At 45.6% G+C, this 24,477-nt stretch overlaps 1 protein-coding gene across 1 annotated transcript in view; it reads right to left on the bottom strand.

The window, feature by feature from the left end:
• Window positions 1–3,410: 3,410 nt before the first annotated feature.
• LOC124777211 (ketoacyl reductase HetN-like) overlaps window positions 3,411–24,477 on the bottom strand; it is a 346,039-nt gene continuing 324,972 nt past the window's right edge. Inside the window, exons 7-8 of the mRNA XM_047252530.1 lie at window positions 12,573–12,686; window positions 3,411–3,787 (exon numbers count right to left, since the gene is read on the bottom strand). Coding sequence (XP_047108486.1) covers window positions 3,682–3,787; window positions 12,573–12,686 — 220 coding nt within the window. The 3' untranslated portion in view covers window positions 3,411–3,681. The remainder of the gene's footprint in view (window positions 3,788–12,572; window positions 12,687–24,477) is intronic.

Raw genomic sequence — 24,477 nt, forward strand, 5'->3', positions numbered from 1 at the left:
ACTAAACGACGTCACCAAGAAAGGCTGGAGTAACACTTATTTCAAAACATTCGCTATCTCTCTCTCTCTCTCTCTCTCTCTCTCTCTCTCCCCCCCCCCCCCTCCCTCTGTCTGTCTGTCTCTTCCTCTCTCTCTCTCTCTCTCTCTTTGGAAAAAAAAAAAAAAAAAAAAAAAAAGGCTCTAAGCACTATGGGACTTAACATCTGAGGTCATCAGTCCCCTTGACTTACAACTACTTAAACCTAACCAACCTACGGACATCACACACATCCATGCCCGAGGCAGGATTCGAATCTGCGGCCGTGGCAGCAATGCGGTTCCAGACTGAGGCGCCTAGAACCGCTCGGCCTCTCTCTGAGATACAGATACTTCACAGTCTAAGGTAAATGCACGATGCGCCACACATAAGTTTTTTATGACATAGATGAATTCCATCAGGGGCTAACACTGAAGCAGATTTGCCAAAAATTCACGTGCGGTAGTTTCACCAGGCCATAATGAAAAACCCCGATTGAAACTTGTAAATCCTACAGACGAAGCTTTCGCTCTCAAATACGTATAGGTCAATAAAAAAACGAAATACCATCAATTAACGGACTTTCATACATTAAATATTTACTTAACAATATTATTCTTAGAATTTATCAGCCCAGGTGCAAATGGCACAGTGTGTTATGATATCTTATTGCTTAATACGAGGGCGGTTCAGAAAGTAACCTCCGATTGGTCACAGTGCGGGTTGTGGGGGGAGTAGCGACGCCATCTGTGCGTTCACACACTCAACAGGTCAGTCGGCATCAAGCCGTGGTCGAGTGAACGTCGTACCTGCGCTAGTTTAGTTTTTGTGGCAGTTTGAAATGTGTGCTGCAATAGAAAACCCCGCCAAATGTGAAGTGCGTGCTGTCATAAGGTTTTTTACAGCCAAAGAATATTCTGCAGCAGCTATTCATCATGTGCTCTGTGCCGTGTACAGACCAAGAGTTATGAGTGAAGGAGTTGTCTGTGAATGGGTACGTTTATTTAAAAGTGGACGAGAAAACGTTCATGATGAAGAGAGGAGTGGTAGATCATCATTGGTGACTGACGAACTCGTTCAGACAGTTGATGCAAAAGTTCGTGAAAATCGACGTTTCTCAATGTCGAAGTTGTCTACTGGTTTTCCACAGATTTCTAAGACTCTCTTGTACGAGATAGTGACAGCAAGATTGGGTTACCGTAAGTTCTGTGCACGATGGGTGCCCAAAATTCTTACCGACCACCACAAAACTCAAAGAATGGCCTCTGCATTAGACTTTCTGTCACGTTATGAGGACGAAGGAGAACCATTGTTAAACAGAATCGTGACCGGTGACGAAACCTGGATTAAGTACGTGAACCCTGAGACAAAAGAACAATCAAAGATGTGGGCACATTCAAATTCGCCTACCAAACCAAGAAAAGCCTCGCAAGATTTTTCTGACAGAAAACTGATGGCAACGGTGTTTTGGGATGCCAAAGGGGTGTTGTTGGTTGAATTCATGGAATGTGGTACGACCATTAATCAAGACGTGTACTGTGAAACAATAAAAAAGTTACGACGGGCTATAAAGAACATACGCCGTGGTATGCTGACTTCCGGTATCGTTTTTTTGCACGATAACGCCCGTCCTCACTCTGCTCGCAGAACAACGGCCCTTCTTGAGTCCTTCAAGTGGGACGTTATCAACCATCCACCTTACAGCCCAGACCTGGCGCCAAGTGATTGTCACCTCTTCATGCATTTGAAGAAATGGCTCGGGTCACAGCGGTTTGATGACGACGAAGAGCTCAAAGATGCGGTCACAGGCTGGCTCCAGGCACAAGTGGGTGATTTTTATGCAGAAGGAATTTCAAAGCTTGTGAAGAGATACGATAAGTGCCTCAATCGCTATGTAGACTATGTAGAAAAATAGTGCAAAGATGTAGTTGTAAGATGTATATATTAAAATATTTTTATTTAACTTGGTGTATTTTTTTAAATCAACCGGAGGTTACTTTCTGAACGGCCCTCGTACATCGTGGAACAGCAATAGTGACAAGAAAGTATCAGAAGTTTGTTGTAATTATGGTACCAAAATATCTCGCTGTCAACATGAAAATGCACCACCAAATCAACACAGAGGATAGAATTCTCCCATCTCTCATATTTTGAAAGCTTAATTCGTTATGTATTATCCGTTGGTAAGTCGAAACATTTAACCTATTGTTTAGTATTAGTGACTGTTGCTATGCCGCTTGCGCAGTGATAATGAATCAGCTTATTTTGGTTTCTGTAGTCAGATGACAGCGGGTGTGCTTAGAAAAAAATGTCAGTTCCTTCGCAAATACCGCATAGTGTATCAAGAGCTTACAGTGTTACCCAAGCGCATTGTAAGAATACGATCACGATCTAAATTTCCAGCTATATTAACGGTTACCGGGGTACTCTTGGGATATCCGTGGGGGAAAGGGGTTGATGGGAGGGGGGCAGGGGGAGGGGCAATGTCCGCTGACTTCAAGGAAGTCACACCTAAACACGAAGCTCCACGAGCTTCCCTTCTTCATGCATTAAGCTCAAAATGAAAGTGACATATTTATACAAAAAACTAACACCTGTACACAACAAATGCAGGCAAGGGGTAACTGTCATAAGTGGTACTATCTATCATGATGAAAATTATCCGAAAACCAATATTCTCTGCAGTATCACTGAAGTCATGTGGAAAGATCGTGGGGTCTGTTAACTCTGATCGACTGCTTCTTCATTTAACGCACTAAGATTGCAGCACGAAAGTTGACTGTATCTTGTTTCAAATCATTCCAGCTGAGGAAAAATTCAGGCTTCCATTGGAAAAGTGAATGCTATGGGTCAGAATCAAGAACTCTAGCTCGTACACCAGTGAGACAGTGATAGGTGCTTGCTTCTAAATCCGTAAGGTGGTAGGGGAAGACTTATATGCTCTTTTGTGGGATTTTCTTAGTCGGACGGACCTTGAAACATGAATTATATTTGGAGGGTACTGGGCATAAAGTAAAACTCGTGGATGCAAAAAACTTGGAAGACCATTTGATGAAAGATCAAATAAGTTAAAAGATGAAAGTAGGAATCCTGTGTGTTTTTCCAGATTATGTTGGATTAATGGGTCTGTGAAAGTCCATGGGGCTATGTGCACTAAGGTTATCGTACGTGTTCGCCTCTGATAAAAAATTAAAGACTGGAAAGACAAGAGAGCAATCGTAAAAAAACCGTGACGCGACTGTCAACCGATGCCGTGTCATCCTTAGCTGTACATCATCGGACTAAGTATGCTGGTTCTTAAGGTCGTTTTACAGAACCAAATGTAATGAGGCAACGCATGACGTCATACTGGCAAATAGTGCTTACGTACTTCAATGAAATGTGCACAATAGCATTAACAGGCCCTGATAACACTTTTAATACTGTAACACTTGTGTTTTCGTTGCGTCGGGTAAATTACATGCGTAGAATTTACTAAAGACTGGAGCCATCAAAGTCTACAACAGAATCTGTGTACGGAACGTCCAACACTGCGGCTGTGAACATGCTTCAGTTCTTTTCAGCGCAGCGAGAGGCGCTGATTCCGATTGTCTGATTCCTGTAAGCAGCTCAACGTAGCTGTCGGGTAAAGACCCAGCGAAGGCAAGTTCGCTGTTCCTCCGACGTCAGGACTTCGCCGCGTTACCAGCAGGAGCTGCAGATGTCACAGGTGCAGGCGTATCCAGGCAGAGGTCGTCGTGCAGGCTCGTGTCGGCGACAAGGTGCAACGACCTGTAGAAGTCCATACCAGTTAATAAGTAGTTCACGTTTACATACAGAAGAGCAGGACTATCAACAAAGACAGTAAACGACTAATGTTACCACACCAAAAACTATATCCATTCGTCCTAACAGCGTGTAACATCTAGCGACCCACTGCAGCATATTCCATTCACTTTGAATTATATTACACATTATTTATGTTATGTAAGGCATCAATGTCCAGACATTCCCGATACAATCAACGCTGTTGGACTAGATTGTGGGCACATTTCTTCACGCTTATCGAATTCCATTAGGTCAACTTCAAATATGTTCAATGAATTCCAAATTCGAGAGCTTTTTTCCTGGACGGGAGCGAACAAAGTTTAATGTCGTGCTACATTTGACGCAAATGGACGTGTAACCTAGTTCTTTTTAGAGTGTTCATTATAAATCGGTTTGGAAAGATTCAAGGATTTATGTGGCTACGAAGGCTTTCCCGGCGTAATAATTGATAATATTCTTCTCGGGTAAGCAGCCGGATCATAACGTCTTCATGACACAATATTTCTGCGGTCCATCTGGCCGCCATCTTCAGGTGAGAGTGCTGGTGCACGAACTCGCCGGAACTGACTTCTTAGCGCTTTTTTTTTTTTTTTTTTTTACTTTATTGTTATTTTAATGCCTGTACAACAGGCAGGCTGTCAGCAGCACACTACGCTGCTCTTCAGCCATAGAAGACACAAGCAGCAAAAACAGTGAGAAGACACAAGTTACAGAACGGTGGGCAATAAAACAGGAGACACATAGAGACAAACACGGAGCTGTTCACACTCGTCGATAAACCACACTGCTAACTGAAGAGACGACGCACGAACACTGAAGATGACGATGGCACTGGAGAACGAGGGAGTGTGATGGTGAACACTGAACACTAAACACGACGGCACACACGAAACACTGATGGCGGTGATCCCCGGCGCGCAAATGTCCACGTAGCGTGTGCGAGTCCGGGGACCTGCCAAGAGGGGAACAGGGGTGAGGTGGGGGAGAGGGGAGAAAAAGGATGCCAATGGCTGAGGAGACGGGGACAGGAGGAGAGGGACAGGGGAGGGGTGGCCCGGGGGAGGAGGGGAGGGAAAAGGGAGAGAAGGGAGGGAGGGTGCCCAGAGGAGCAAACACAGGAGGAGGGCGGGAGGATCAAAGTTGGTAGGAGGGGTAGATGGAGGGGAGGAGGGCATCATCAGGGAGGGGGAGCTGGCGGAAGCCACCTTGGGAGAGGATAAGGAGGGTGGAGAGATGGAGACCGGGCGGGACGTGGGAATACAGGCGCGGCAGCGGGCGGGGGTGGGAGAGGATCGGGGAGACGAGCGGGAGAGAAGGATCGAGTTTGCGGGAGGTGTACAGGATCCATATCCTTTCAAGGAAAAGGAGGAGATGGGGGAAGGGGATGAGATCGTACAGGATCTGCGTGGGGGAGGGGAGACGGATGCGATAGGCGAGGCGGAGAGCATGACGTTCAAGGATTTGGAGGGATTTATAAATGGTAGGGGGGGCGGAGATCCAAGCCGGATGGGCATAACAAAGGATAGGGCGGATGAGGGACTTACAGGTGTGGAGGATGGTGGAGGGGTCCAGACCCCACGTACGTCCAGAGAGGAGCTTGAGGAGACTGAGTCGGGAGCGTGCCTTGGCTTGGATTGTCCAGAGGTGGGGAGTCCAGGTGAGGCGACGGTCGAGGGTGACGCCAAGGTACTTAAGGGTGGGAGTGAGGGTGATAGGACGCCCATAGATGGTGAGACAGAAATCAAGGAGGCGAAAGGAAGGGGTGGTTTTGCCTACAATGATCGCCTGGGTTTTGGAGGGATTGACCTTGAGCAACTTCTTAGCGCAAGCTGCGGCCCCTATATAGGCCGCAGAAGACCCACAACGCGTGCGCGAGAAGGTGCCGTAACTGCCCTCTAGCGCAGTAAACATACCGCGCCGCCAGTGGTGGAAATAGGCGAAATCGAGATATCGCTGTCAAAAATTAAAAAAATTTTTATTCCGACGATCGAAACACAGGCCGTTGTTTTTTGATGTCAGATAACACCGGGTCCCAAGTCTTACTTAAAACATAGCCCTTGTCTCTATTAATAAGATTGTCAGATAAACGAATCTCTATTGATTCTTTTAAAACACAGTCCCAATAGCGAGATGCAGGGGCAACCATTTGTGTCTTGTCATAGAGCATTCTGTGTCCCTCGGTGAGACAGTGCTCCGCCACTGCAGATTTCTCAGGTTGAAGCAGCCGTGTGTGCCGCTGATGCTCAACACATCGGTCCTGAATGGTCCGGATTGTCTGCCCAATATAAGCCTTCCCATAGTGGCAAGGGATCTTGTACACACCGGGCTTCCTCAAACCCAAGTCATCCTTTACAGAGCCAAGGAGCGCTCTAATCTTGGCTGGCGGACGAAAAATACTTTTGATATGGTATCTTTTCAGAATTCTTCCTATCTTCGAGGAAATGCTCCCAGCAAAAGGCAGAAAAGCCACCGATTTGCAGGTATCTTCTGGTGGTTCAGGCGAAGGTCCATACTGGAAAGCACGACGGATCTGTTTGTCTGTATAGCCATTCTGCTTGAACACAACCTTAAGATGGTCCAATTCTTGTGTCAAGCTTTCTCCATCTGAAATGGCATAAGCTCTTCTCGCCAACGTCCGCAGGACCCCCGTACGCTGGAACGATGGATGACAGCTAGAAGCATGCAGGTAACGGTCCGTGTGCGTAGGCTTTCGATAAACACTGTGTCCCAGTGTCCCATCATCTTTTCTGTACACCAGGACATCCAGAAACGGAAGCTTCCCATCACTTTCCACCTCCATGGTAAACTTGATGCTAGGATGCAGGGAATTAAAATAATCTAGGAGGCGGTCAAGAGCTTCTCTCCCATGAGGCCACACCATAAACGTATCGTCAACGTACCTCCAGAAACAAGTTGGTTTTTCGTCCTGGTCCTGCCGTGCCACCGAGATTATACGGTCTACCCAAGATTCATAAGAAAGGGGTCCTGCTTCGTCCGATCGTGAGTAATTTGGGTGCTCCTACCTACAGTCTAGCCAAGTATTTAGCATCTGTTCTTGGCCCTCACATCGGTAAATGCGAACATCACATTTCCAATTCTATGGTGTTTATTCAGAGATTGAAGTCCTTGTCTCTTAGTCCCTCGGATTTACTTGTGAGCTTTGATGTCGTGTCGCTTTTTACCCGGGTTCCTCTGGAAGAATCCTTGCAATTAATTGGTGAGAAACTGGATGAGGAAACAACCAGGCTTTGTCGCCATGTGCTGACGTCGACGTACTTTTTATTTAATGACAAATATTTTGAACAGACTGACGGAGTGGCTATGGGGAGCCCATTGTCCGCAATAGTCGCCAATCTTTTTATGGAAGATTTTGAGGACATGGCGCTGAAGACGGCGTCCATAAAACCAACTTGTTTCTGGAGGTACGTTGACGATACGTTTATGGTGTGGCCTCATGGGAGAGAAGCTCTTGACCGCCTCCTAGATCATTTTAATTCCCTGCATCCTAGCATCAAGTTTACCATGGAGGTGGAAAGTGATGGGAAGCTTCCGTTTCTGGATGTTCTGGTGTACAGAAAGGATGATGGGACACTGGGACACAGTGTTTATCGAAAGCCTACGCACACGGACCGTTACCTGCATGCTTCTAGCTGTCATCCATCGTTCCAGCGTACGAGGGTCCTGCGGACGTTGGCGAGAAGAGCTTATGCCATTTCAGATGGAGAAAGCTTGACACAAGAATTGGACCATCTTAAGGTTGTGCTCAAGCAGAATGGCTATACAGATAAACAGATCCGTCGTGCTTTCCAGTATGGACCTTCGCCTGAACCACCAGAAGATACCTGCAAATCGGTGGCTTTTCTGCCTTTTGCTGGGAGCATTTCCTCGAAGATAGGAAGAATTCTGAAAAGATACCATATCAAAAGTATTTTTCGTCCGCCAGCCAAGATTAGAGCGCTCCTTGGCTCTGTAAAGGATGACTTGGGTTTGAGGAAGCCCGGTGTGTACAAGATCCCTTGCCACTATGGGAAGGCTTATATTGGGCAGACAATCCGGACCATTCAGGACCGATGTGTTGAGCATCAGCGGCACACACGGCTGCTTCAACCTGAGAAATCTGCAGTGGCGGAGCACTGTCTCACCGAGGGACACAGAATGCTCTATGACAAGACACAAATGGTTGCCCCTGCATCTCGCTATTGGGACTGTGTTTTAAAAGAATCCATAGAGATTCGTTTATCTGACAATCTTATTAATAGAGACAAGGGCTATGTTTTAAGTAAGACTTGGGACCCGGTGTTATCTGACATCAAAAAACAACGGCCTGTGTTTCGATCGTCGGAATAAAAATTTTTTTAATTTTTGACAGCGATATCTCGATTTCGCCTATTTCCACCACTGGCGGCGCGGTATGCTTACTGCGCTAGAGGGCAGTTACGGCACCTTCTCGCGCACGCGTTGTGGGTCTTCTGCGGCCTATATAGGAGCCGCAGCTTGCGCTAAGAAGTCAGTTCCGGCGAGTTCGTGCACCAGCACTCTCACCTGAAGATGGCGGCCAGATGGACCTCGGAAATATTGTGTCATGAAGACGTTATGATCTGGCTGCATACCCGAGAAGAATATTATCAAGATTACTTTATGCTTCAAGTTGGAATATAAGGCAGACATAATTTTTTTGGGGTCGAAGTTCTGCCTTTGATTCCTTCTGCCACTGGTAAACTTGGACAGCACGCGATGTTACACCGGTGAAATCCATCACTTCCTTCTCAGGATAACTTTTGAAGCAATCGAAGAAAAGGCTCTTCAACCTGTCCATTATAACCGCCTTGCAAGTCATGTTACACTATGGAAACTAAGTATGCATTGCAGTGTACTGCATTCATGAACCTAGCCTGGATTTACCAAGCGGTTGCCGCCGCTCTAAATCGCTATACGTCACACAGATGCATCTACATTTGCTTTAAACGCATACTCATCGTGTTTCCATTTTTTGTGTGTAACGAACTAATATAACAACAGTACAATAATAAAAATAATATAAATGTCACACTATATCTCTTACTACAATGCTGTCATTGGAGGCGATCGACGGTATGACGGAAATTTTCGCCAGAAAAGACTCTGACGAAAACACTTCATGGTACTGATCAGCAGCCACCACTCGCAATTCTCGCCACCGGCCTTAGCTATCTGAATAATTACTTTTCTCTCATCATACATTCCTCCAATCTCTTAAACATCTGCGGAGCTACATTCATGCTCATAAATTGAGGATAACTGCGGCATGTGGTGGCACTACCCATAACTGGCGTTAATAGCATAGGCACATAGGGAACACACACGACACTGTTAGTCCACGATATTGGTGATAAGTTGAGAAAACCGTCCCGGAACACATGTGCTACAAAACGCCACTGTTTCATGCGCATGTACCCCGACATCAATGTGGGATATGATCACCACGCACACGTACACAGTCCGCACAATGGGTTGGCATACTCTGGATCAGGTGTTCAAGCAGCTGCTGGGGTATAGCCTCCAATTTTTGCACCAGTGCCTGTCGGAGATCCTGACGTGTCCTAGGGGTTCGAAGACGTGCAACGATAGGTCGACCGAGAGCATCCCAGACGTGCTCGATGGGGTTTAGGTCTGGAGAACAGGCAGGCCACTCCATTCGCCTGATATCTTCTGTTTGAAGCTACTCCTCCACGATGGCAGCTCATTGGGGCCGTGTGTTATCATCCATTAGGAGGAAGGTGGGACCCACTGCACCCCTGAAAAGGTGAACATACTGGTGCAAAATGATGTCCCGATACACATGACCTGTTATAGTTCATCTGCAGGGTTGTATGTGCACCGATCATAATCCCACTCGACAAAATCAAACCACGACCTCCATACGGGTCCCTCTCAAGGACATTAAGGGGTTGGTATCTGGTTCCTGGTTCACGCCAGATGAAAATCCGGCAAGAATCACTGTTCAGACTATACCTGGACTCGTCCGTGAACATAACCTGGGACCACTGTCCGATGACCATGTACTATGTTCTTGACACCAGGTTTTACAGACTCTCCTGTGACCAGGGGTCAGTGGATAGCACCTTGCAGGTCACCGAGTGAATAAACCATGTCTGTTCACTCGTCTGTAGACTGTGTGTCTGGAGACAACTGTTCCAGTGGCAGTGGTAAGGTCCCGAGCAAGGCTACCTGCGGTACTCCGTGGCCGTCTGCAGGCACTGATGGTGAGATATCGGTCTTCTTGTGGTGTTGTACACTGTGGACGTCCCGTACTGTAGCGCCTGGACACGTTTCCTGTCTGCAGGAATCGTTGCCATAATCTTGAGATCACACTTTGTGGCACACGAAGGGCCCATGCTACGACCTGCTGTGTTTGACCAGCCTCCAGTCCCCCTAGTATTCTACCCCTCATAACATCATCAATATCTGTTCTTTGAGCCATTTTCAACACACAGTCACCATTAGCACGTCTGAAAACGTCTGCACACTTACTCGCTGCACCGTACTCTGACATGCACCAACACACCTCTGCGTATGTGGACTGCTGCCAGCGCCACCGTGCGACGACTGCAGGTCAAATGCACTGCATGATCCCGAGGTGATTTAAACCCGCAAACTACCCACCGGAGCGTTGTTTCACCAAGTATCAGCATCATCCTTAATTAATGAGCATGAGTGTAGTTGGCGTATGAACTTGTACTACCGTGGTGGGTGTTTGCTTTGTATACAGGGTGTTACAAAAAGGTACGACCAAACTTCAGGAAACATTCCTCACATACATATAAAGGAAAGATATTATGTGGACATGTGTCCGGAAACGCTTAATTTCCATGTTAGAGCTCATTTTAGTTTCGTCAGTACGTACTGTACTTCCTCGATTCACCGCCAGTTGGCCCAATTGAAGGAAGGTAATGTTGAATTCGGTGCTTGTGTTGACATGCTACTCATTGCTCTACTGTACTAGCATCAAGGACATCAGTACGTAGTATCAACAGGTTAGCGTTCATCACGAACATGGTTTTGCAGTCAGTGCAATGTTTACAAACGCGGAGTTGGCAGACGCCCATTTGATGTATGGATTAGCACGGGGCAATAGCCGTGGCGAGGTACGTTTGTATCGAGACAGATTTCCAGAACGAAGGTGTCCCGACAGGAAGACGTTCGAAGCAATTGATCGGCGTCTTAGGGAGCACGGAACATTCCAGCCTATGACTCGCGACTGGGGAAGACCTAGAACGACGAGGACACTTGCAATGGACGAGGCAATTCTTCGTGCAGTTGACAATAACCCTAATGTCAGCGTCAGAGAAGTTGCTGCTGCACAAGGTAACGTTGACTACGTCACTGTATGGAGAGTGCTACGGGACAACCAATTGTTTCCGTACCATGTACAGCGTGTGCAGGCACTATCAGCAGCTGATTGGCCTCCACGGGTACACTTCTGCGAAAGGTTCATCCAACAATGTGTCAATACTCATTTCAGTGCAAATGTTCTCTTTACGGATGAGGCTTCATTCCAACGTGATCAAATTGTAAATTTTCACAATCAACATGTGTGGGCTGACGAGAATCCGCACGCAATTGTGCAATCACGTCAATAACACAGATTTTCTGTGAACGTTTGGGCAGGCATTGTTGGTGATGTCTTGATTGGGCCCCATGTTCTTCCAGCTACGCTCAATGGAGCACGTTCTCATGATTTCATACGGGATACTCTACCTGGGCTGCTAGAACATGTGCCTTTACAAGTACGACACAACATGTGGTTCATGCACGATGGAGGTCCTGCACATTTCGGTCGAAGTGCTCGTACGCTTCTCAACAACAGATTCGGTGACCGATGGATTGGTAGAGGCGGACCAATTCCATGGCCTCCACGCTCTCCTGACCTCAACCCTCTTGACTTTCATTTATTTGAAAGCTCTTGTCTACGCAACCCCGGTACCAAATGTCGAGCCTCTTAAAAAAAATGGCTCTGAGCACTATGGGACTTAACTGCTGAGGTCATCAGTCCCCTAGAACTTAAACCTAACTAACCTAAGGACATCACGCACATCCATGCCCGAGGCAGGATTCGAACCTGCGACCATAGCGGTCGCGCGGTTCCAGACTGTAGCGCCTAGAGCCGTTCGCGAGCCTCTTCGTGCTCGTATTGTGGACGGCTGTGATACAATACGCCATTCTCTAGGGCTGCATCAGCGCATCAGGGATTCCATGCAACGGAGGGTGGATGCATGTATCCTCGCTAACGGAGGACATTTTGAACATTTCCTGTAACAAAGTGTTTGAAGTCACGCTGTACGTTCTGTTGCTGTGTGTTTCCATTCCATGATTAATGTGATTTGAAGAGAAGTAATAAAATGAGCTCTAACATGGAAAGTAAGCGTTTCCGGACACATGTCCACATAACATATTTTCTTTCTTTGTGTGTGAGGAATGTTTCCTGAAAGTTTGGCCATACCTTTTTGTAACACCCTGTATATCTGGATTACGAAAATGCGTTCACTTTGCTGCTCATAGTAGCTTACCGACCTACTACGTGTTTTCTTATTCATTATTAGACTACTGCGGCATTACCTCTATTGGATTTTTTATTTATAATCATTAAAGCACGTATAATGTTGTTCTTTTACAGACTGTTCACAACCTCCGTCGACACATTTCACATAATACTCGCATCCACATACTTACGGGATGCCACGAAATAGCGGGCGTTGCTGTGTGCGCTTACCGCAGGACACTGTTCCAGAAGAGAGGCCTCGCGGGGAGAACCACGCGGTTCTGGCGACGGCGCAGTGCTGCCACCATCTCTGACGCAACCTGTTCGTCACTCAGCTCGGGAATTCTGAAACACAGTAAACACTTTTGGTAAGGAAGTTCTCCGAAACATGTACAGGTACCAAAACAAGAAAAAGTTGTGCTTGCTCAAGGCAAACCACATTTCCTCATTACACTACAGGTCTTTAAAATTGCTACACCAAGAAGAAATGCAGATGATAAACGGGTATTCATTGGACAAATATACTATACTAGAACTGACATGTGATTACATTTTCTCGCAATTTGGGTGCATAGATCCTGAGAAATCAGTACCCACAACAACCACCTCTGGCCGTAATAACGGCCTTGACACGCCTGGGTATTGTGTCAAACAGCGCTTGGATGGCGTGCACAGGTACAGCTGCCCATGCAGTTTCAACACAATACATAGCTCATCAAGAATAGTGAGTGCCGTATTATGACGGCCAGTTGCTCGACCACCATTGACCAGACGTTTTCAATTGGTGAGAGATCTGGAGAATGTGCTGGCCAGGGCAGCAGTCGAACATTTTCTGTATCCAGAAAGGCCCGTACAGGACGTGCAACATACGGTCGTGCATTAGCCTGCTGAAATGTAGGATTTCGCAGGGATCGAATGAAGGGTAGAGCTACGGGTCGTAACACATCTGAAATGTAACGTCCACTGTTCAAAGTGCCGTCAATGCGAATAAGAGGTGACCGAGACGTGTAACCAATGGCACCCCATACCATCACGCCGGGTGATACGTCAGTATGGTGATGACGAATACACGCTTCCAATCTGCGTTCGGCGCGATGACGCCAAACACCGATGCGACCATCATGATGCTGTAAACAGAACCTGGATTCATCCAAAAAAATGACGCTCCTGTCTGTGGTGCAGCGTCAAGGGTAACCGCAGCCATGGTCTCCGAGCTGATAGTCCACGCTGCTGCAAACGTCGTCGAACTGTTCGTGCAGATGGTTGTTGTCTTACAAACGTCCCCATCTGTTGACTCAGGGATCGACACGTGGCTGCACGATCCGTTACAGCCATGCGGATAAGATGCCCGTCATCTCGACTGCTAGTGATACGAGGCCGTTGGGATCCAGCACAGCGTTCCGTATTACCCTCCTGAATCCATCGATTCCATTTTCTGCTGACAGTCATTGGATCTCGACCAACGCGAGCAGCGATGTCGCGATACGATAAACCGCAATCGCGATAGGCTACAATTTGACCTTTATCAAAGTCGGAAACGTGATGGTACGCATTTCTCCTCCTTACACGAGGCATCACAACAACGTTTCACCAGGCAACGCCGATCAACTGCTGTTTGTGTATGAGAAATCGGTTGGCAACTTTCCTCATGTCAGCACGTTGTAAGTGTCGCCACCGGCGCCAACCTTATGTGGAAGCTGTGAAAAGCTAATCATTTGCATATCACTGCATCTTCTTCCTGTCGGTTAAATTTCGCGTCTGTAGCACGTCATCTTCGTGGTGTAGCAATTTTAATGGTCATTAGTGTATATAACAACCATTTGTTTGTTGGCACTGACTTCCGACTCCAATTGCCTCCAATTGCAGCTCACCGGTTTGGGAAGGGGTTCAGAACGTTAGTGCAAGGCCTGTGTTCCCGAGAATAGCACATTGCCACCGCTGGACGGGGTTCCAGTGCTGTAAATTCTAATCACCATATCGTTTCAAGCAAGATACTTACAGTCCTCCAGTAGAGTCATCACAGAACAGCAGTTTAACGACATTTGTCAGAGAAGATAATGTGAGGTACAGTGATATTAAAACACCATATTGGAGACTTTGCAGAGACGTTGGAGCACGTGTCGAAGTCTCCATAGCTGTCAGCCCCAGCCCCTATACAAAGAGAGAGGGTAAAACTGCTGTTCCAATCACACATTTGGATTGCATATACAATTACGACTTTAATGGTAGTAGGCACGGGGCTGCACACCAACACATGAATTTAATACGTTCAGTTGTACGTTAAAAGTAATTTTCTCAAGACATATGTAACCACAGATGGCTTGACCGAGTACATGGCTCTAAAATAGTGGGGACGGAGAAATTCTGAGTTCACCAATCATTTAATTCATAAATTCATGCATAGACTTGCAGACAAAGGATACAGTGGCCGTTGATTTCAAAAATCCACGCCAAGGTGACGGTTGCAGGGAGAGACCAACTTCTCCGACTGCCAGATGCCTGGCGCCACCCCAGTAACGCCAACCTGTGTGTGGGCGGGCCGAACAGCCCCTCTGCTGAAAATCTAAGCGACTATCGGCATTTCCGCCCTCGCTCACGTTGGCAGCAGGGATTTTTTGCTGTCAAAAGAAGCATATTGTGTGCGAGGACCCAAGATTACAAAACTACTGACAAGGGGAACCCACTTCGTTGGTACCACCGATTTACTTCAAACTTTGTACTCCTTTAGTAGGCCATTAAAACGACATAATGTGCAAGAAGCAAGGTGCACTACTCTGGTAATTCCGAGAAAAACGGAAGAGAAGGTTTACGCGTCTGTTATGTATCTGATAGACGTGTGCGAAGACATGGCTCATAAGCAGCCATGTCGTCATGTGGTTAGCGTTCGCGCGTAGCGAGAGTGTTGACGACGAGGCGGCAGTTCGAATTGCAGCAACACTTATTTTTCAGTCTATATTTCTTTCATTACTGGTCACATTATTTAATTTATATGACATTTGAGAGGTAATGTGATGGGAAAAAAACCATGTGCATTTTCATGAAGTTGTAGTGAATTTCAAATGTTAGTTGACTATTTACCAATTTTAATTAAATTTTCATGGACGAGGGACAGGCTTGGAAAATCCAAGTCACATAGTCAAACCTCGATAAATAATGATGCGAATGAGTACAGTGACAATGTTCCAGACCACAAAAGTAATGTACAGTTACTTCTTCGGATGTGCTCTCGACAGCATACGTTGCACGAAGGTGTTTGCCATAACAGAGATGGAAAACATCAATTGAAACGGTATCCATTACATCGAATGAATGCAGTTTTCCCACATTTAGAGGTAATGTTCAGAGTTTCTAACGGAAAACACACCTCGTTGACGTTTTGAAAAATTCTCTTTCTTCCGATAGTTTGGATGCAAACCATGTATGACCAGTGATGAAAAAACTATAGATTAAAAACTAAGTTTGAATGCGAGTCGTACCGCCGCCTCATACAGGTTCGGCTTACGCAGCTCGAACGCTAACCACTTAGCCACCATCAACTCAAACGTCTCGTATAAGCACAGATACATACGCCACATAATAGATGCGTAAAACTTCTCTTGCGATTTGCTCGGAATTGTCAGAGTAATGAGCCGGCCGGAGTGGCCGTGCGGTTCTAGGCGCTACAGTCTGGAACCGCGTGGCCACTACGGTCGCAGGTTCGAATCCTGCCTCGGGCATGGATGTGTGTGATGTCCTTAGGTTAGTTAGGTTTAAGTAGTTCTAAGTTCTAGGGGACTGATGACCACAGCAGTTAAGTCCCATAGTGCTCAGAGCCATTTGAACCATTTTGTCAGAGTAATGCACCTTGCTACTTGCACATTATGTAGTGTTAATGGCCTACTAAAGGTGTACAAAGTTTGAAGTAAATAAGTGATCCCAACGTCGTGGCCTTCCCTTGTGAGAGTCACCCTCTTGCCATCAGATCGTGGCAGTGCTTCGTAGGGTCAGTAAGTGGCAGTACATTGTGGCTTTATTTCGTGACCAGCAGTCGTGCAGCAGTATACGCCATTTTGCGTTGTATGTCTCGGTTTCCACCGCCATGGGAGCAACCACGCACCATTAGGCTCAATTTTGATTGAGTCGATCGCGGTAGATTGCTCATAGCAAAACCGACTGTATTTAAGATGTAAATATTCTGTTAGAACCAAGAGAGTTCAGCCTTCCGATTTGATCAATGTTAATTCGGAGTCTTTGTCGCGCTGCCCCTGTCCGTTGGTCTCAACGTGTTTCAATTCACGGCCCTTTACCATACCTCGTAATTCGAATCCTGGAGATCATCTTTGTTAAGATGCATCAAAACTCTCTCTAGCGACGGGAATAGTTCTCATTACTTTGTTCATATTTTGTGTTTTTCCATGCGATTGTGGCTTGGCCCGCAGCAAGAATGCTGATCGCCTGTGTAGAGTGAAACTGTGGACAGGCTAGTTACCACGTACTTGTATGGACACTGCCTCTCATTTCAACGTGTTTACGAGAAGATATCTGTTGTTCTTTTAGCTGTCTCTTACTGGTCTGTAGTCTCCCCCTGTTCTCTTCATTATCCAGTTAATTTCCATCAGCAGTCGATATCCCTGCAGTTGTCCGCCCCCGGTAGCTGAATGGTCAGCGTGACGGATTGTCAATCCTCTGGGCCCGGGTTCGATTCTTGGCTGAGTGTTGTGTTGTCATCATCATTCTATCATCCTCATCGACTGCAGATCGCCGAAGTGGCGTCAAATTGAAAGACCGGCACCCGCCGCGCGGCCTGCCGACGGGGGGCCCTAGCCATATGATTAAATAAATAAATAAATCCTTGCAGTACACGAAGAAGAATCCGACGCCATCACGGTCCAGAGAGCTGTAGATCATCAGGTGAGGTCACTCTAATACGATAGTAGAGGGAACGGTGACAGGCAGAACTCATTTATTAGCTTCATTTAGATCCCCCAAAGCCAAAAGAAACGTCCAAGCTACAAGTAGCCCACGAGATTGTAGCCTGACGATGTCATCTTTATGCCTCGATATTTCGACTATCAACCAGGCAACAGTCATTAGGTGAATTTTATGACTGCTGATTACTATAGTGGTGCGCAAGTAAGCATATGGCTATGTAATGCGCTCGATGTATGGATTATACTCTGCGGAGTCGCCAGCGTCCTCTCTGCCTGACCATCCCACACGCTACAACCACTGTCTATCCTTGAAACTGGCAACGCTGGGGTAAGCACCATATTAGGCCACTGTTTCTGCTTCTGAATCTCTCTATAAATATTTATACGCTTTGAAAACTAACACTGTCGGTAGTGAATGAAATACCTGGAGTGCATCCTTTATGCCATCCACAATGGACACTATAGTGGATAAGTACCTTCACCACACCTAAACTGCCAGTAAAAACTACGTTAAACATTCAACATTCAACTGAAGTACGTAATGCAGTCAACACAACAGAATGTTGCTACAAGAAAAAAAGCTGAAATAAGCATAAGTAGAGCAATGATAGCTTGGTCTTATGTAGAATCAGTAAGCGATCGTAATCAACTGTGCTGTCACAGTGACCATCGTGGCACCAAAACGGAAGATGATAGATCAAAATACTGAACTCGGTCTTTCGAAATTGTTTCCGAGTGCAAGATTGTAATGTGATCCGTTCTTCCGATCATCGTATGAACGTGGAAATGGGAGGTATTGAGATGGTGATCGTGGAAAAGAAAAGCGAAGTATCAGGACCAGATGAGATACCTGTAAGATTCTATGGAAACGGTGCGAAAATTCCACTTCTCATAGCAGTTTATGGTTGGGGTTTAGGGAGTAACGAAGGGTACACAGTGACCGGAAAAAAGCACGGGTCATTCCCGTTTTCAAGAAGAGTCTTAGGACAGGCGCACATAATTATAAGGCTATATCACTGTCAACAATCTGTTGTGGAATTATGGATCACGTCTCACGTTTAAGAATTACAACGTTTTTGTAGAACGAAAAACTTCTCTACCAAAATTAACATTGACTCCGCAAGTATAGAGCTAGCGAAACTCAGCTCTCTTTGTTTCTCCATGAGATACACAGTGCTGCAGGCTTCGGTGCTCAGGTATGTCGTGTTCCTTGACTTCAGGAAAGCATTAAACACCGTCCCGCATTGCCGTTTGCCGAAAAAAATACGGACCAGATTTACGACTGGATTCAAGACTTCCTTGCAAGCAGATCTCAACACGCCGCTCTTAATGGGAACAAAATCGAAAAATGGAAAGGTACTTTCACGAATATCCGGAGGAGGTGTGATGGGACCGTTATTGTTTACAGTGTATGTAACTGATCTAGTAAAAACGTCGGAATTTCCGGAAGCTCCATAGGCTATTCTCAAATTATGCGCTTATCTACAAAAAGATAACAACGCCAGAAGACTATAGCTATGCGCAGAAGGGTCTATTCACTCCGTCACTCTTGTTGGCAGGATTAATACACTGAAGAGCCAAAGAAACTGGTACTTCTGCCTAATATCATGTAGGTCCCCCTCAAGCACACAGAAGTGCCGCAACACGACGTGGCATGGACTCGACTAATGCCTGAAGTAGTGCTGGAGGGAATTGACACCATGAATCCTGCATGGGCGTCCATAAATCCGTAAGAATACGAGGGGATGGAACAGCACGTTGCAAGGCATACCAGATATGCTCAATAATGTTCATGTCTGGAGAATTTGGTGGCCAGCGGAAGTGTTTAAACTCAGAAGAGTGTTCCTGGAGCCACTCTGTACCAATTCTGGACGTGTGGGGTGTCGCATTGTCCTGCTGCAATTTCCCAAGTCTGCCGGAATGCAGAATCGACATGAATGGATGCCGGTGATCAGACAGGATACCTATGTACGTATCACCTGTCAGAGTCGATCTAGACGAATCAGGGGTTCCATATCACTCCAACTGCACACGCCCAACTACATTACAGAGCCTCCACCAGCTTGAACAGTCCCCTGCTGACATGCAGGGTCCATGGATTCATGAGGTTGTCTCCATACCCGTACACGTCCATCCGCTCGATACAGTTTGAAACGAGACTCGTCCGATCAGGCAACATGTTTCCAGTCATCAACAGTCCAATGTCGGTGTTGACGAGCCCAGGCGAGGCGTAAAACTTTGTGTCGTGCAGTCGTCAAGAGTACACGAGTGGGACTTCGGCTTCGAAAGCCCATATCAATGATGTTTCCCTGAATGGTTCGCAGGCTGACACTTGTTGATGGCCCAGATTTGAAATCTGCATCAATTTGCGGAAGGGTTGCACTTCTTTTACGCTGAATGATTCTCTTCAGTCGTCGTTGGATGCGTTCTTGCAGGATCATTTTCCGGCAGCAGCAATGTCGGAGATTTGATGTTTTACCTGGTTCCTAATGGTCGCACTACACTCGTGAAATGGTCGTACGGGAAAATCCCTACTTCATCTCTGCCTCGGAGATGCTGTGTCGCATCGCTCATGCGCCGACCTTAACACCACTTTCAAACTCATTTAAATCTTGATAACCTGCTATCGTAGCAGCAGTAACTGATCTAACAACTGCGACAGGCACTTCTTGTCTTATATAGGCGTTGCCGACCGGAGCGCCGTATTCTGCCTGTTTACATACCTCTGTAATTGAATAGGAATGCCTATACCAGTTTCTTTGGCGCTCCAGTGTAGAAGAGATAGAGAAGGTCCAACGAAGAGCAGCGCGTTTCGTCACGGGATCGTTTAGTCGGCAAGAGACCTTTACAGAGATGCTCAACAAACTCCAATGGCAGACGCTACAAGAGAATCGTTGTGCATCAAAGAGAGGTTTACTGTGGAAAATGCGAGAAAGTAAGTCCCCGGGAAAGTCGGACAACACACTGATTTCACTCACATACGTCTCGCGAAATGACCAGTACAAGAAAAGTCGATAAACTAGAGCTAACAGACGGTTCAATCCCGCGTCCGGCCATCCTGATTTAGGTTTTCCGTGATTTCCCTAAATCGCTCCAGGCAAATGCCGGGATGGTTCCTTTCAAAGGGCACGGCCGGCTTCCTCCCCATCCGCCCCTAATCCGATGAGACCGATGACCTCGCTGTCTGGTCTCCTCCCCCAAAAACCAACCAACCAACCAACCTATTAGTAAGTTTGAATGTAGTCTCACTTTTGACTACGATACCTCTCATTGGTCTATTGTTACTCATCGGCAGTAAATTTAAAGATATCATAGTAGCACTGTACCATCATGCCCTGTTTACAAGTTTTTTTTATTAACAGTGAGTAGTTTGAACAAACTGTCAGTTTTGCCATGTTAGTACTTTTGGATAGCAAATTATTTTGAGACAGGCTTTCAGGAGAGGGCTCAGGTCGGCGAAACCGAAAGTCTTATAGTGACATTGACATGAGACATACGAGTACGTAGTGTGGTCTCACGACGAGGAAGAGCAGTTACCATTTTATCAGCATCTAAATTCAACCTACAAGGATATCCAGTTTACGGCAAAAGCGAAAAAATGATAGTGACAGTCGCCTTTTGTACGGCCAGTAAGTTAGCCAGAGCTGAGCACTGTCTCTACACAACATCGTGGCTACGACGAGATCATTTTTGAATTTAGTTGTTAAGGAATCTGAATGAATTTGTCCACCTTTCTAGACACGTTAATCAGTTGTAAAATGGGTGGGTCGTTTGTCCATTTCGTTCACTGTTACGCCGACATACACAGATTTGCGTTTGCTGGTGTCCTGCTGTCACAACCCATCTCTAATTATGGGTTTCCTTGACCGTTGGAGGAGCGCGCACATGTTGTGTCCGACGGGGACAACTGTGCGAAGGAGCAGCAACGTCGAGAATCTGTGCTCAAGGAAAATATTCTGCTTCTCAGATATGGACAACTTTAGTTACAAGCGAATATAACTAGTCACAGGGTAAAGGCGATAAGGATCTTTCCAAGTGAATGGCGTTCCTCCCGTATATTGGCAGCATATTTCTTCACAATTGGGTCAGATCCAGAGAAAAGTATTCTGTTAAAGTAATTTTTCGAAAATCTACAAAAATGTCTGCCCTTCTCGACTCATTAGAGGGTTATATGCGTTTGCTGAAGGCTGAAGTCTACAGTATAACATGTCAATGTTGCAAAGCCTAACCATGTCATTGTGGGAAAGCTTACGTTGTCCAGATCACGGAAGTAGTGTAGCTAAGTTGGTACGAATGCAGGTGAAACACAGATAGGCAACTAGCACTTTAAACTAAAGGCAACTGTACCACCGGGTAACCATACAGTCTTCAAGGTGCTGAAGTTTTAATGATCAACATTCTCCGCATCCTTAGATGTCACAGTGGAGATCTCTTCAATTGCGTTAAGTGTAAAATGGTGTGAAATTCAGACAGTTTCGCATTCCATCCAGTAACACTTCAGCATCAGGCATCTAGTTTTAATTTATTACTTCTTTACTTCTAACTCTATTCGCAATACACTTTTTAGACAGTGTCCACGTATACCAATGAATTTTCCTTCAAAATTGTCATTGTATGACAAACAGTTCAGGAGATATGACCTGATAAACATTGCCAGAATCTAAGATATACCAGTTCTGTTTTTGGCTTTTTCATTAGTCGATGGGTGAAAAATTCGAAGACAAAAAAGAACACAATTAGGATTTTGTTTCTTCAGCCATATAGGTTTTGCATGCTTAACGTCAAATACTTAACATATTAAAACTCAATTATAAAGTTATCTGTTGTCAGAATCCGTTTTACACATGGGAGTTCAATTCTTCACAGAACGATGAGCGGGTGGGGGATCGGGGGTGGAGCGGGTGTTGATTTTTATATAATCCACTGGCTGAAGAATGCCTGTTTGGTGGTTGCCAGCTAGCTCCCAGTATGAGGTATGTAAATAACCGTTAAATAAGAAAAATAGTAATTTCCAGTCATAAAATTCAGATACATGCTTGGTTATTAGTCGAAATATCTAGCCAGGGGGTAAACATCATGAACTGCAATCCGAAATCGCATAGAATAGCTGTAACTGCATAGAAAGCCATCTCGCCACGAACGTCAGATAAATTCAGTAATGAGATCAATAAGAGAATACGAGTATAGAGTGCAACCTCTACCAATCGAGAGAGTCGTAACGACACCGCCTCACTTCCTATGGGCTACTAAGCATTCAAAGTCTGCAGAAAAACCGACAGATGCGTGGCAAACGAATGTGTAGTAAATTATTGTTTATTGGTGAAGTAATGATTGGGAATAGACACATCATAAATCTGTCATTGTTCACCGCCGACGAAGCGTTTGGTTTCTCCTAGTTTCTCTCTCCGAATCCTACGAAACTACAGTCGACTGTCTACAGTAGCGTGTATCGGAAGACTCTTATGGCAGCAGATTGAAAGTGTGAGTGAAACAGAGTCTGTAGGATGTATCAGTTAATATATTTGAACACTTGTTATGAGTAACACAAATCAATTTCCATCTTCGCATCCCTTCATGAGTAAGATCATCTGTCTCCCAACCACTTCCTTACATTTTGCAGATGGGATGTCAAAATTGGAAGTAAAGTTACTGGAACTACACCTGTTCAGAAACCCTTACATCGGTATGTGATATGCTAGAACCCTAATATTATTGCTATTACTATTCTTATCCTCCCCCCATGAACCATGGACCTTGCCGTTGGTGGGGAGGCTTGCGTGCCTTAGCGATACAGATGGCCGTACCGTAGGTGCAACCACAACGGAGGGGTATCTGTTGAGAGGCCAGACAAACATGTGGTTCCTGAAGAGGGGCAGCAGCCTTTTCAGTAGTTGCAGGGGCAACAGTCTGGATGATTGACTGATCTGGCCTTGTAACATTAACCAAAACGGCCTTGCTGTGCTGGTACTGCGAACGGCTGAAAGCAAGGGGAAACTACAGCCGTAATTTCTCCCGAGGACATGCAGCTTTACTGTATGATTAGGCAAACCTACGTTTCTAGCATTTGTAGACTTAGAGAAAGCTTTTGACAACGTTAACTGGAATACTCTCTTTCAAATTCTGAAGGTGGCAGGGGTAAAATACAGGGAGCGAAAGGCTATTTACAATTTGTACAGAAACCAGATGGCAGTTATAAGAGTCGAGGGGCATGAAAGGGAAGCAGTGGTTGGGAAAGGAGTGAGACAGGGTTGTAGCCTCTCCACGATGTTATTCAATCTGTATATTGAGCAAGCAGTAAAGGAAACAAAAGAAAAAATCGGAGTAGGTATTAAAATTCATGGAGAAGAAGTAAAAACTTTGAGGTTCGCCGATGACATTGTAATTCTGTCAGAGACAGCAAAGGACTTGGAAGAGCAGTTGAACGGAATGGACAGTGTCTTGAAAGGAGGATATAAGAAGAACATCAACAAAAGCAAAACGAGGATAATGGAACGTAGTCAAATTAACTCGTGTGATGCTGAGGGTATTAGATTAGGAAATGAGACACTTAAAGTAGTAAAGGAGTTTTGCTATTTAGGGAGTAAAATAACTGATGATGGTCGAAGTAGAGAGGATATAAAATGTAGACTGGCAGTGGCAAGGAAAGCGTTTCTGAAGAAGAGAAATTTGTTAACATCGAGTATAGATTTAAGTGTCAGGAAGTCGTTTCTGAAAGTATAGCCATGTATGGAAGTGAAACATGGACGATAACCAGTTTGGACAAGAAGAGAATAGAAGCTTTCGAAATGTGGTGCTACAGAAGAATCCTGAAGATAAGGTGGGTAGATCACGTAATTAATGAGGAGGTATTGAAAAGGATTGGGGAGAAGAGAAGTTTGTGGCACAACTTGACTAGAAGAAGGGATCGGTTGGTAGGACATGTTTTGAGGCATCAAGGGATCACAAATTTAGCATTGGAGGGCAGCGTGGAGGGTAAAAATCGTAGAGGGAGACCAAGAGATCAATACACTAAGCAGATTCAGAAGGATGTAGGTTGCAGTAGGTATTGGGAGATGAAGAAGCTTGCACAGGATAGAGTAGCATGGAGAGCTGCATCAAACCAGTCTCAGGACTGAAGACCACAACAACAACAACTATTCTTATTCTTTTATATCTATATTTGTATTTGCTAGTTATGCAATGCGGTCGTCGTCAGCCATTTAAGCATCTGCCATCTATCAGTATAT

The sequence above is a fragment of the Schistocerca piceifrons genome, chromosome 1 (genome assembly GCF_021461385.2).
Source record: "Schistocerca piceifrons isolate TAMUIC-IGC-003096 chromosome 1, iqSchPice1.1, whole genome shotgun sequence".
NCBI lineage: Eukaryota > Metazoa > Arthropoda > Insecta > Orthoptera > Acrididae > Schistocerca > Schistocerca piceifrons.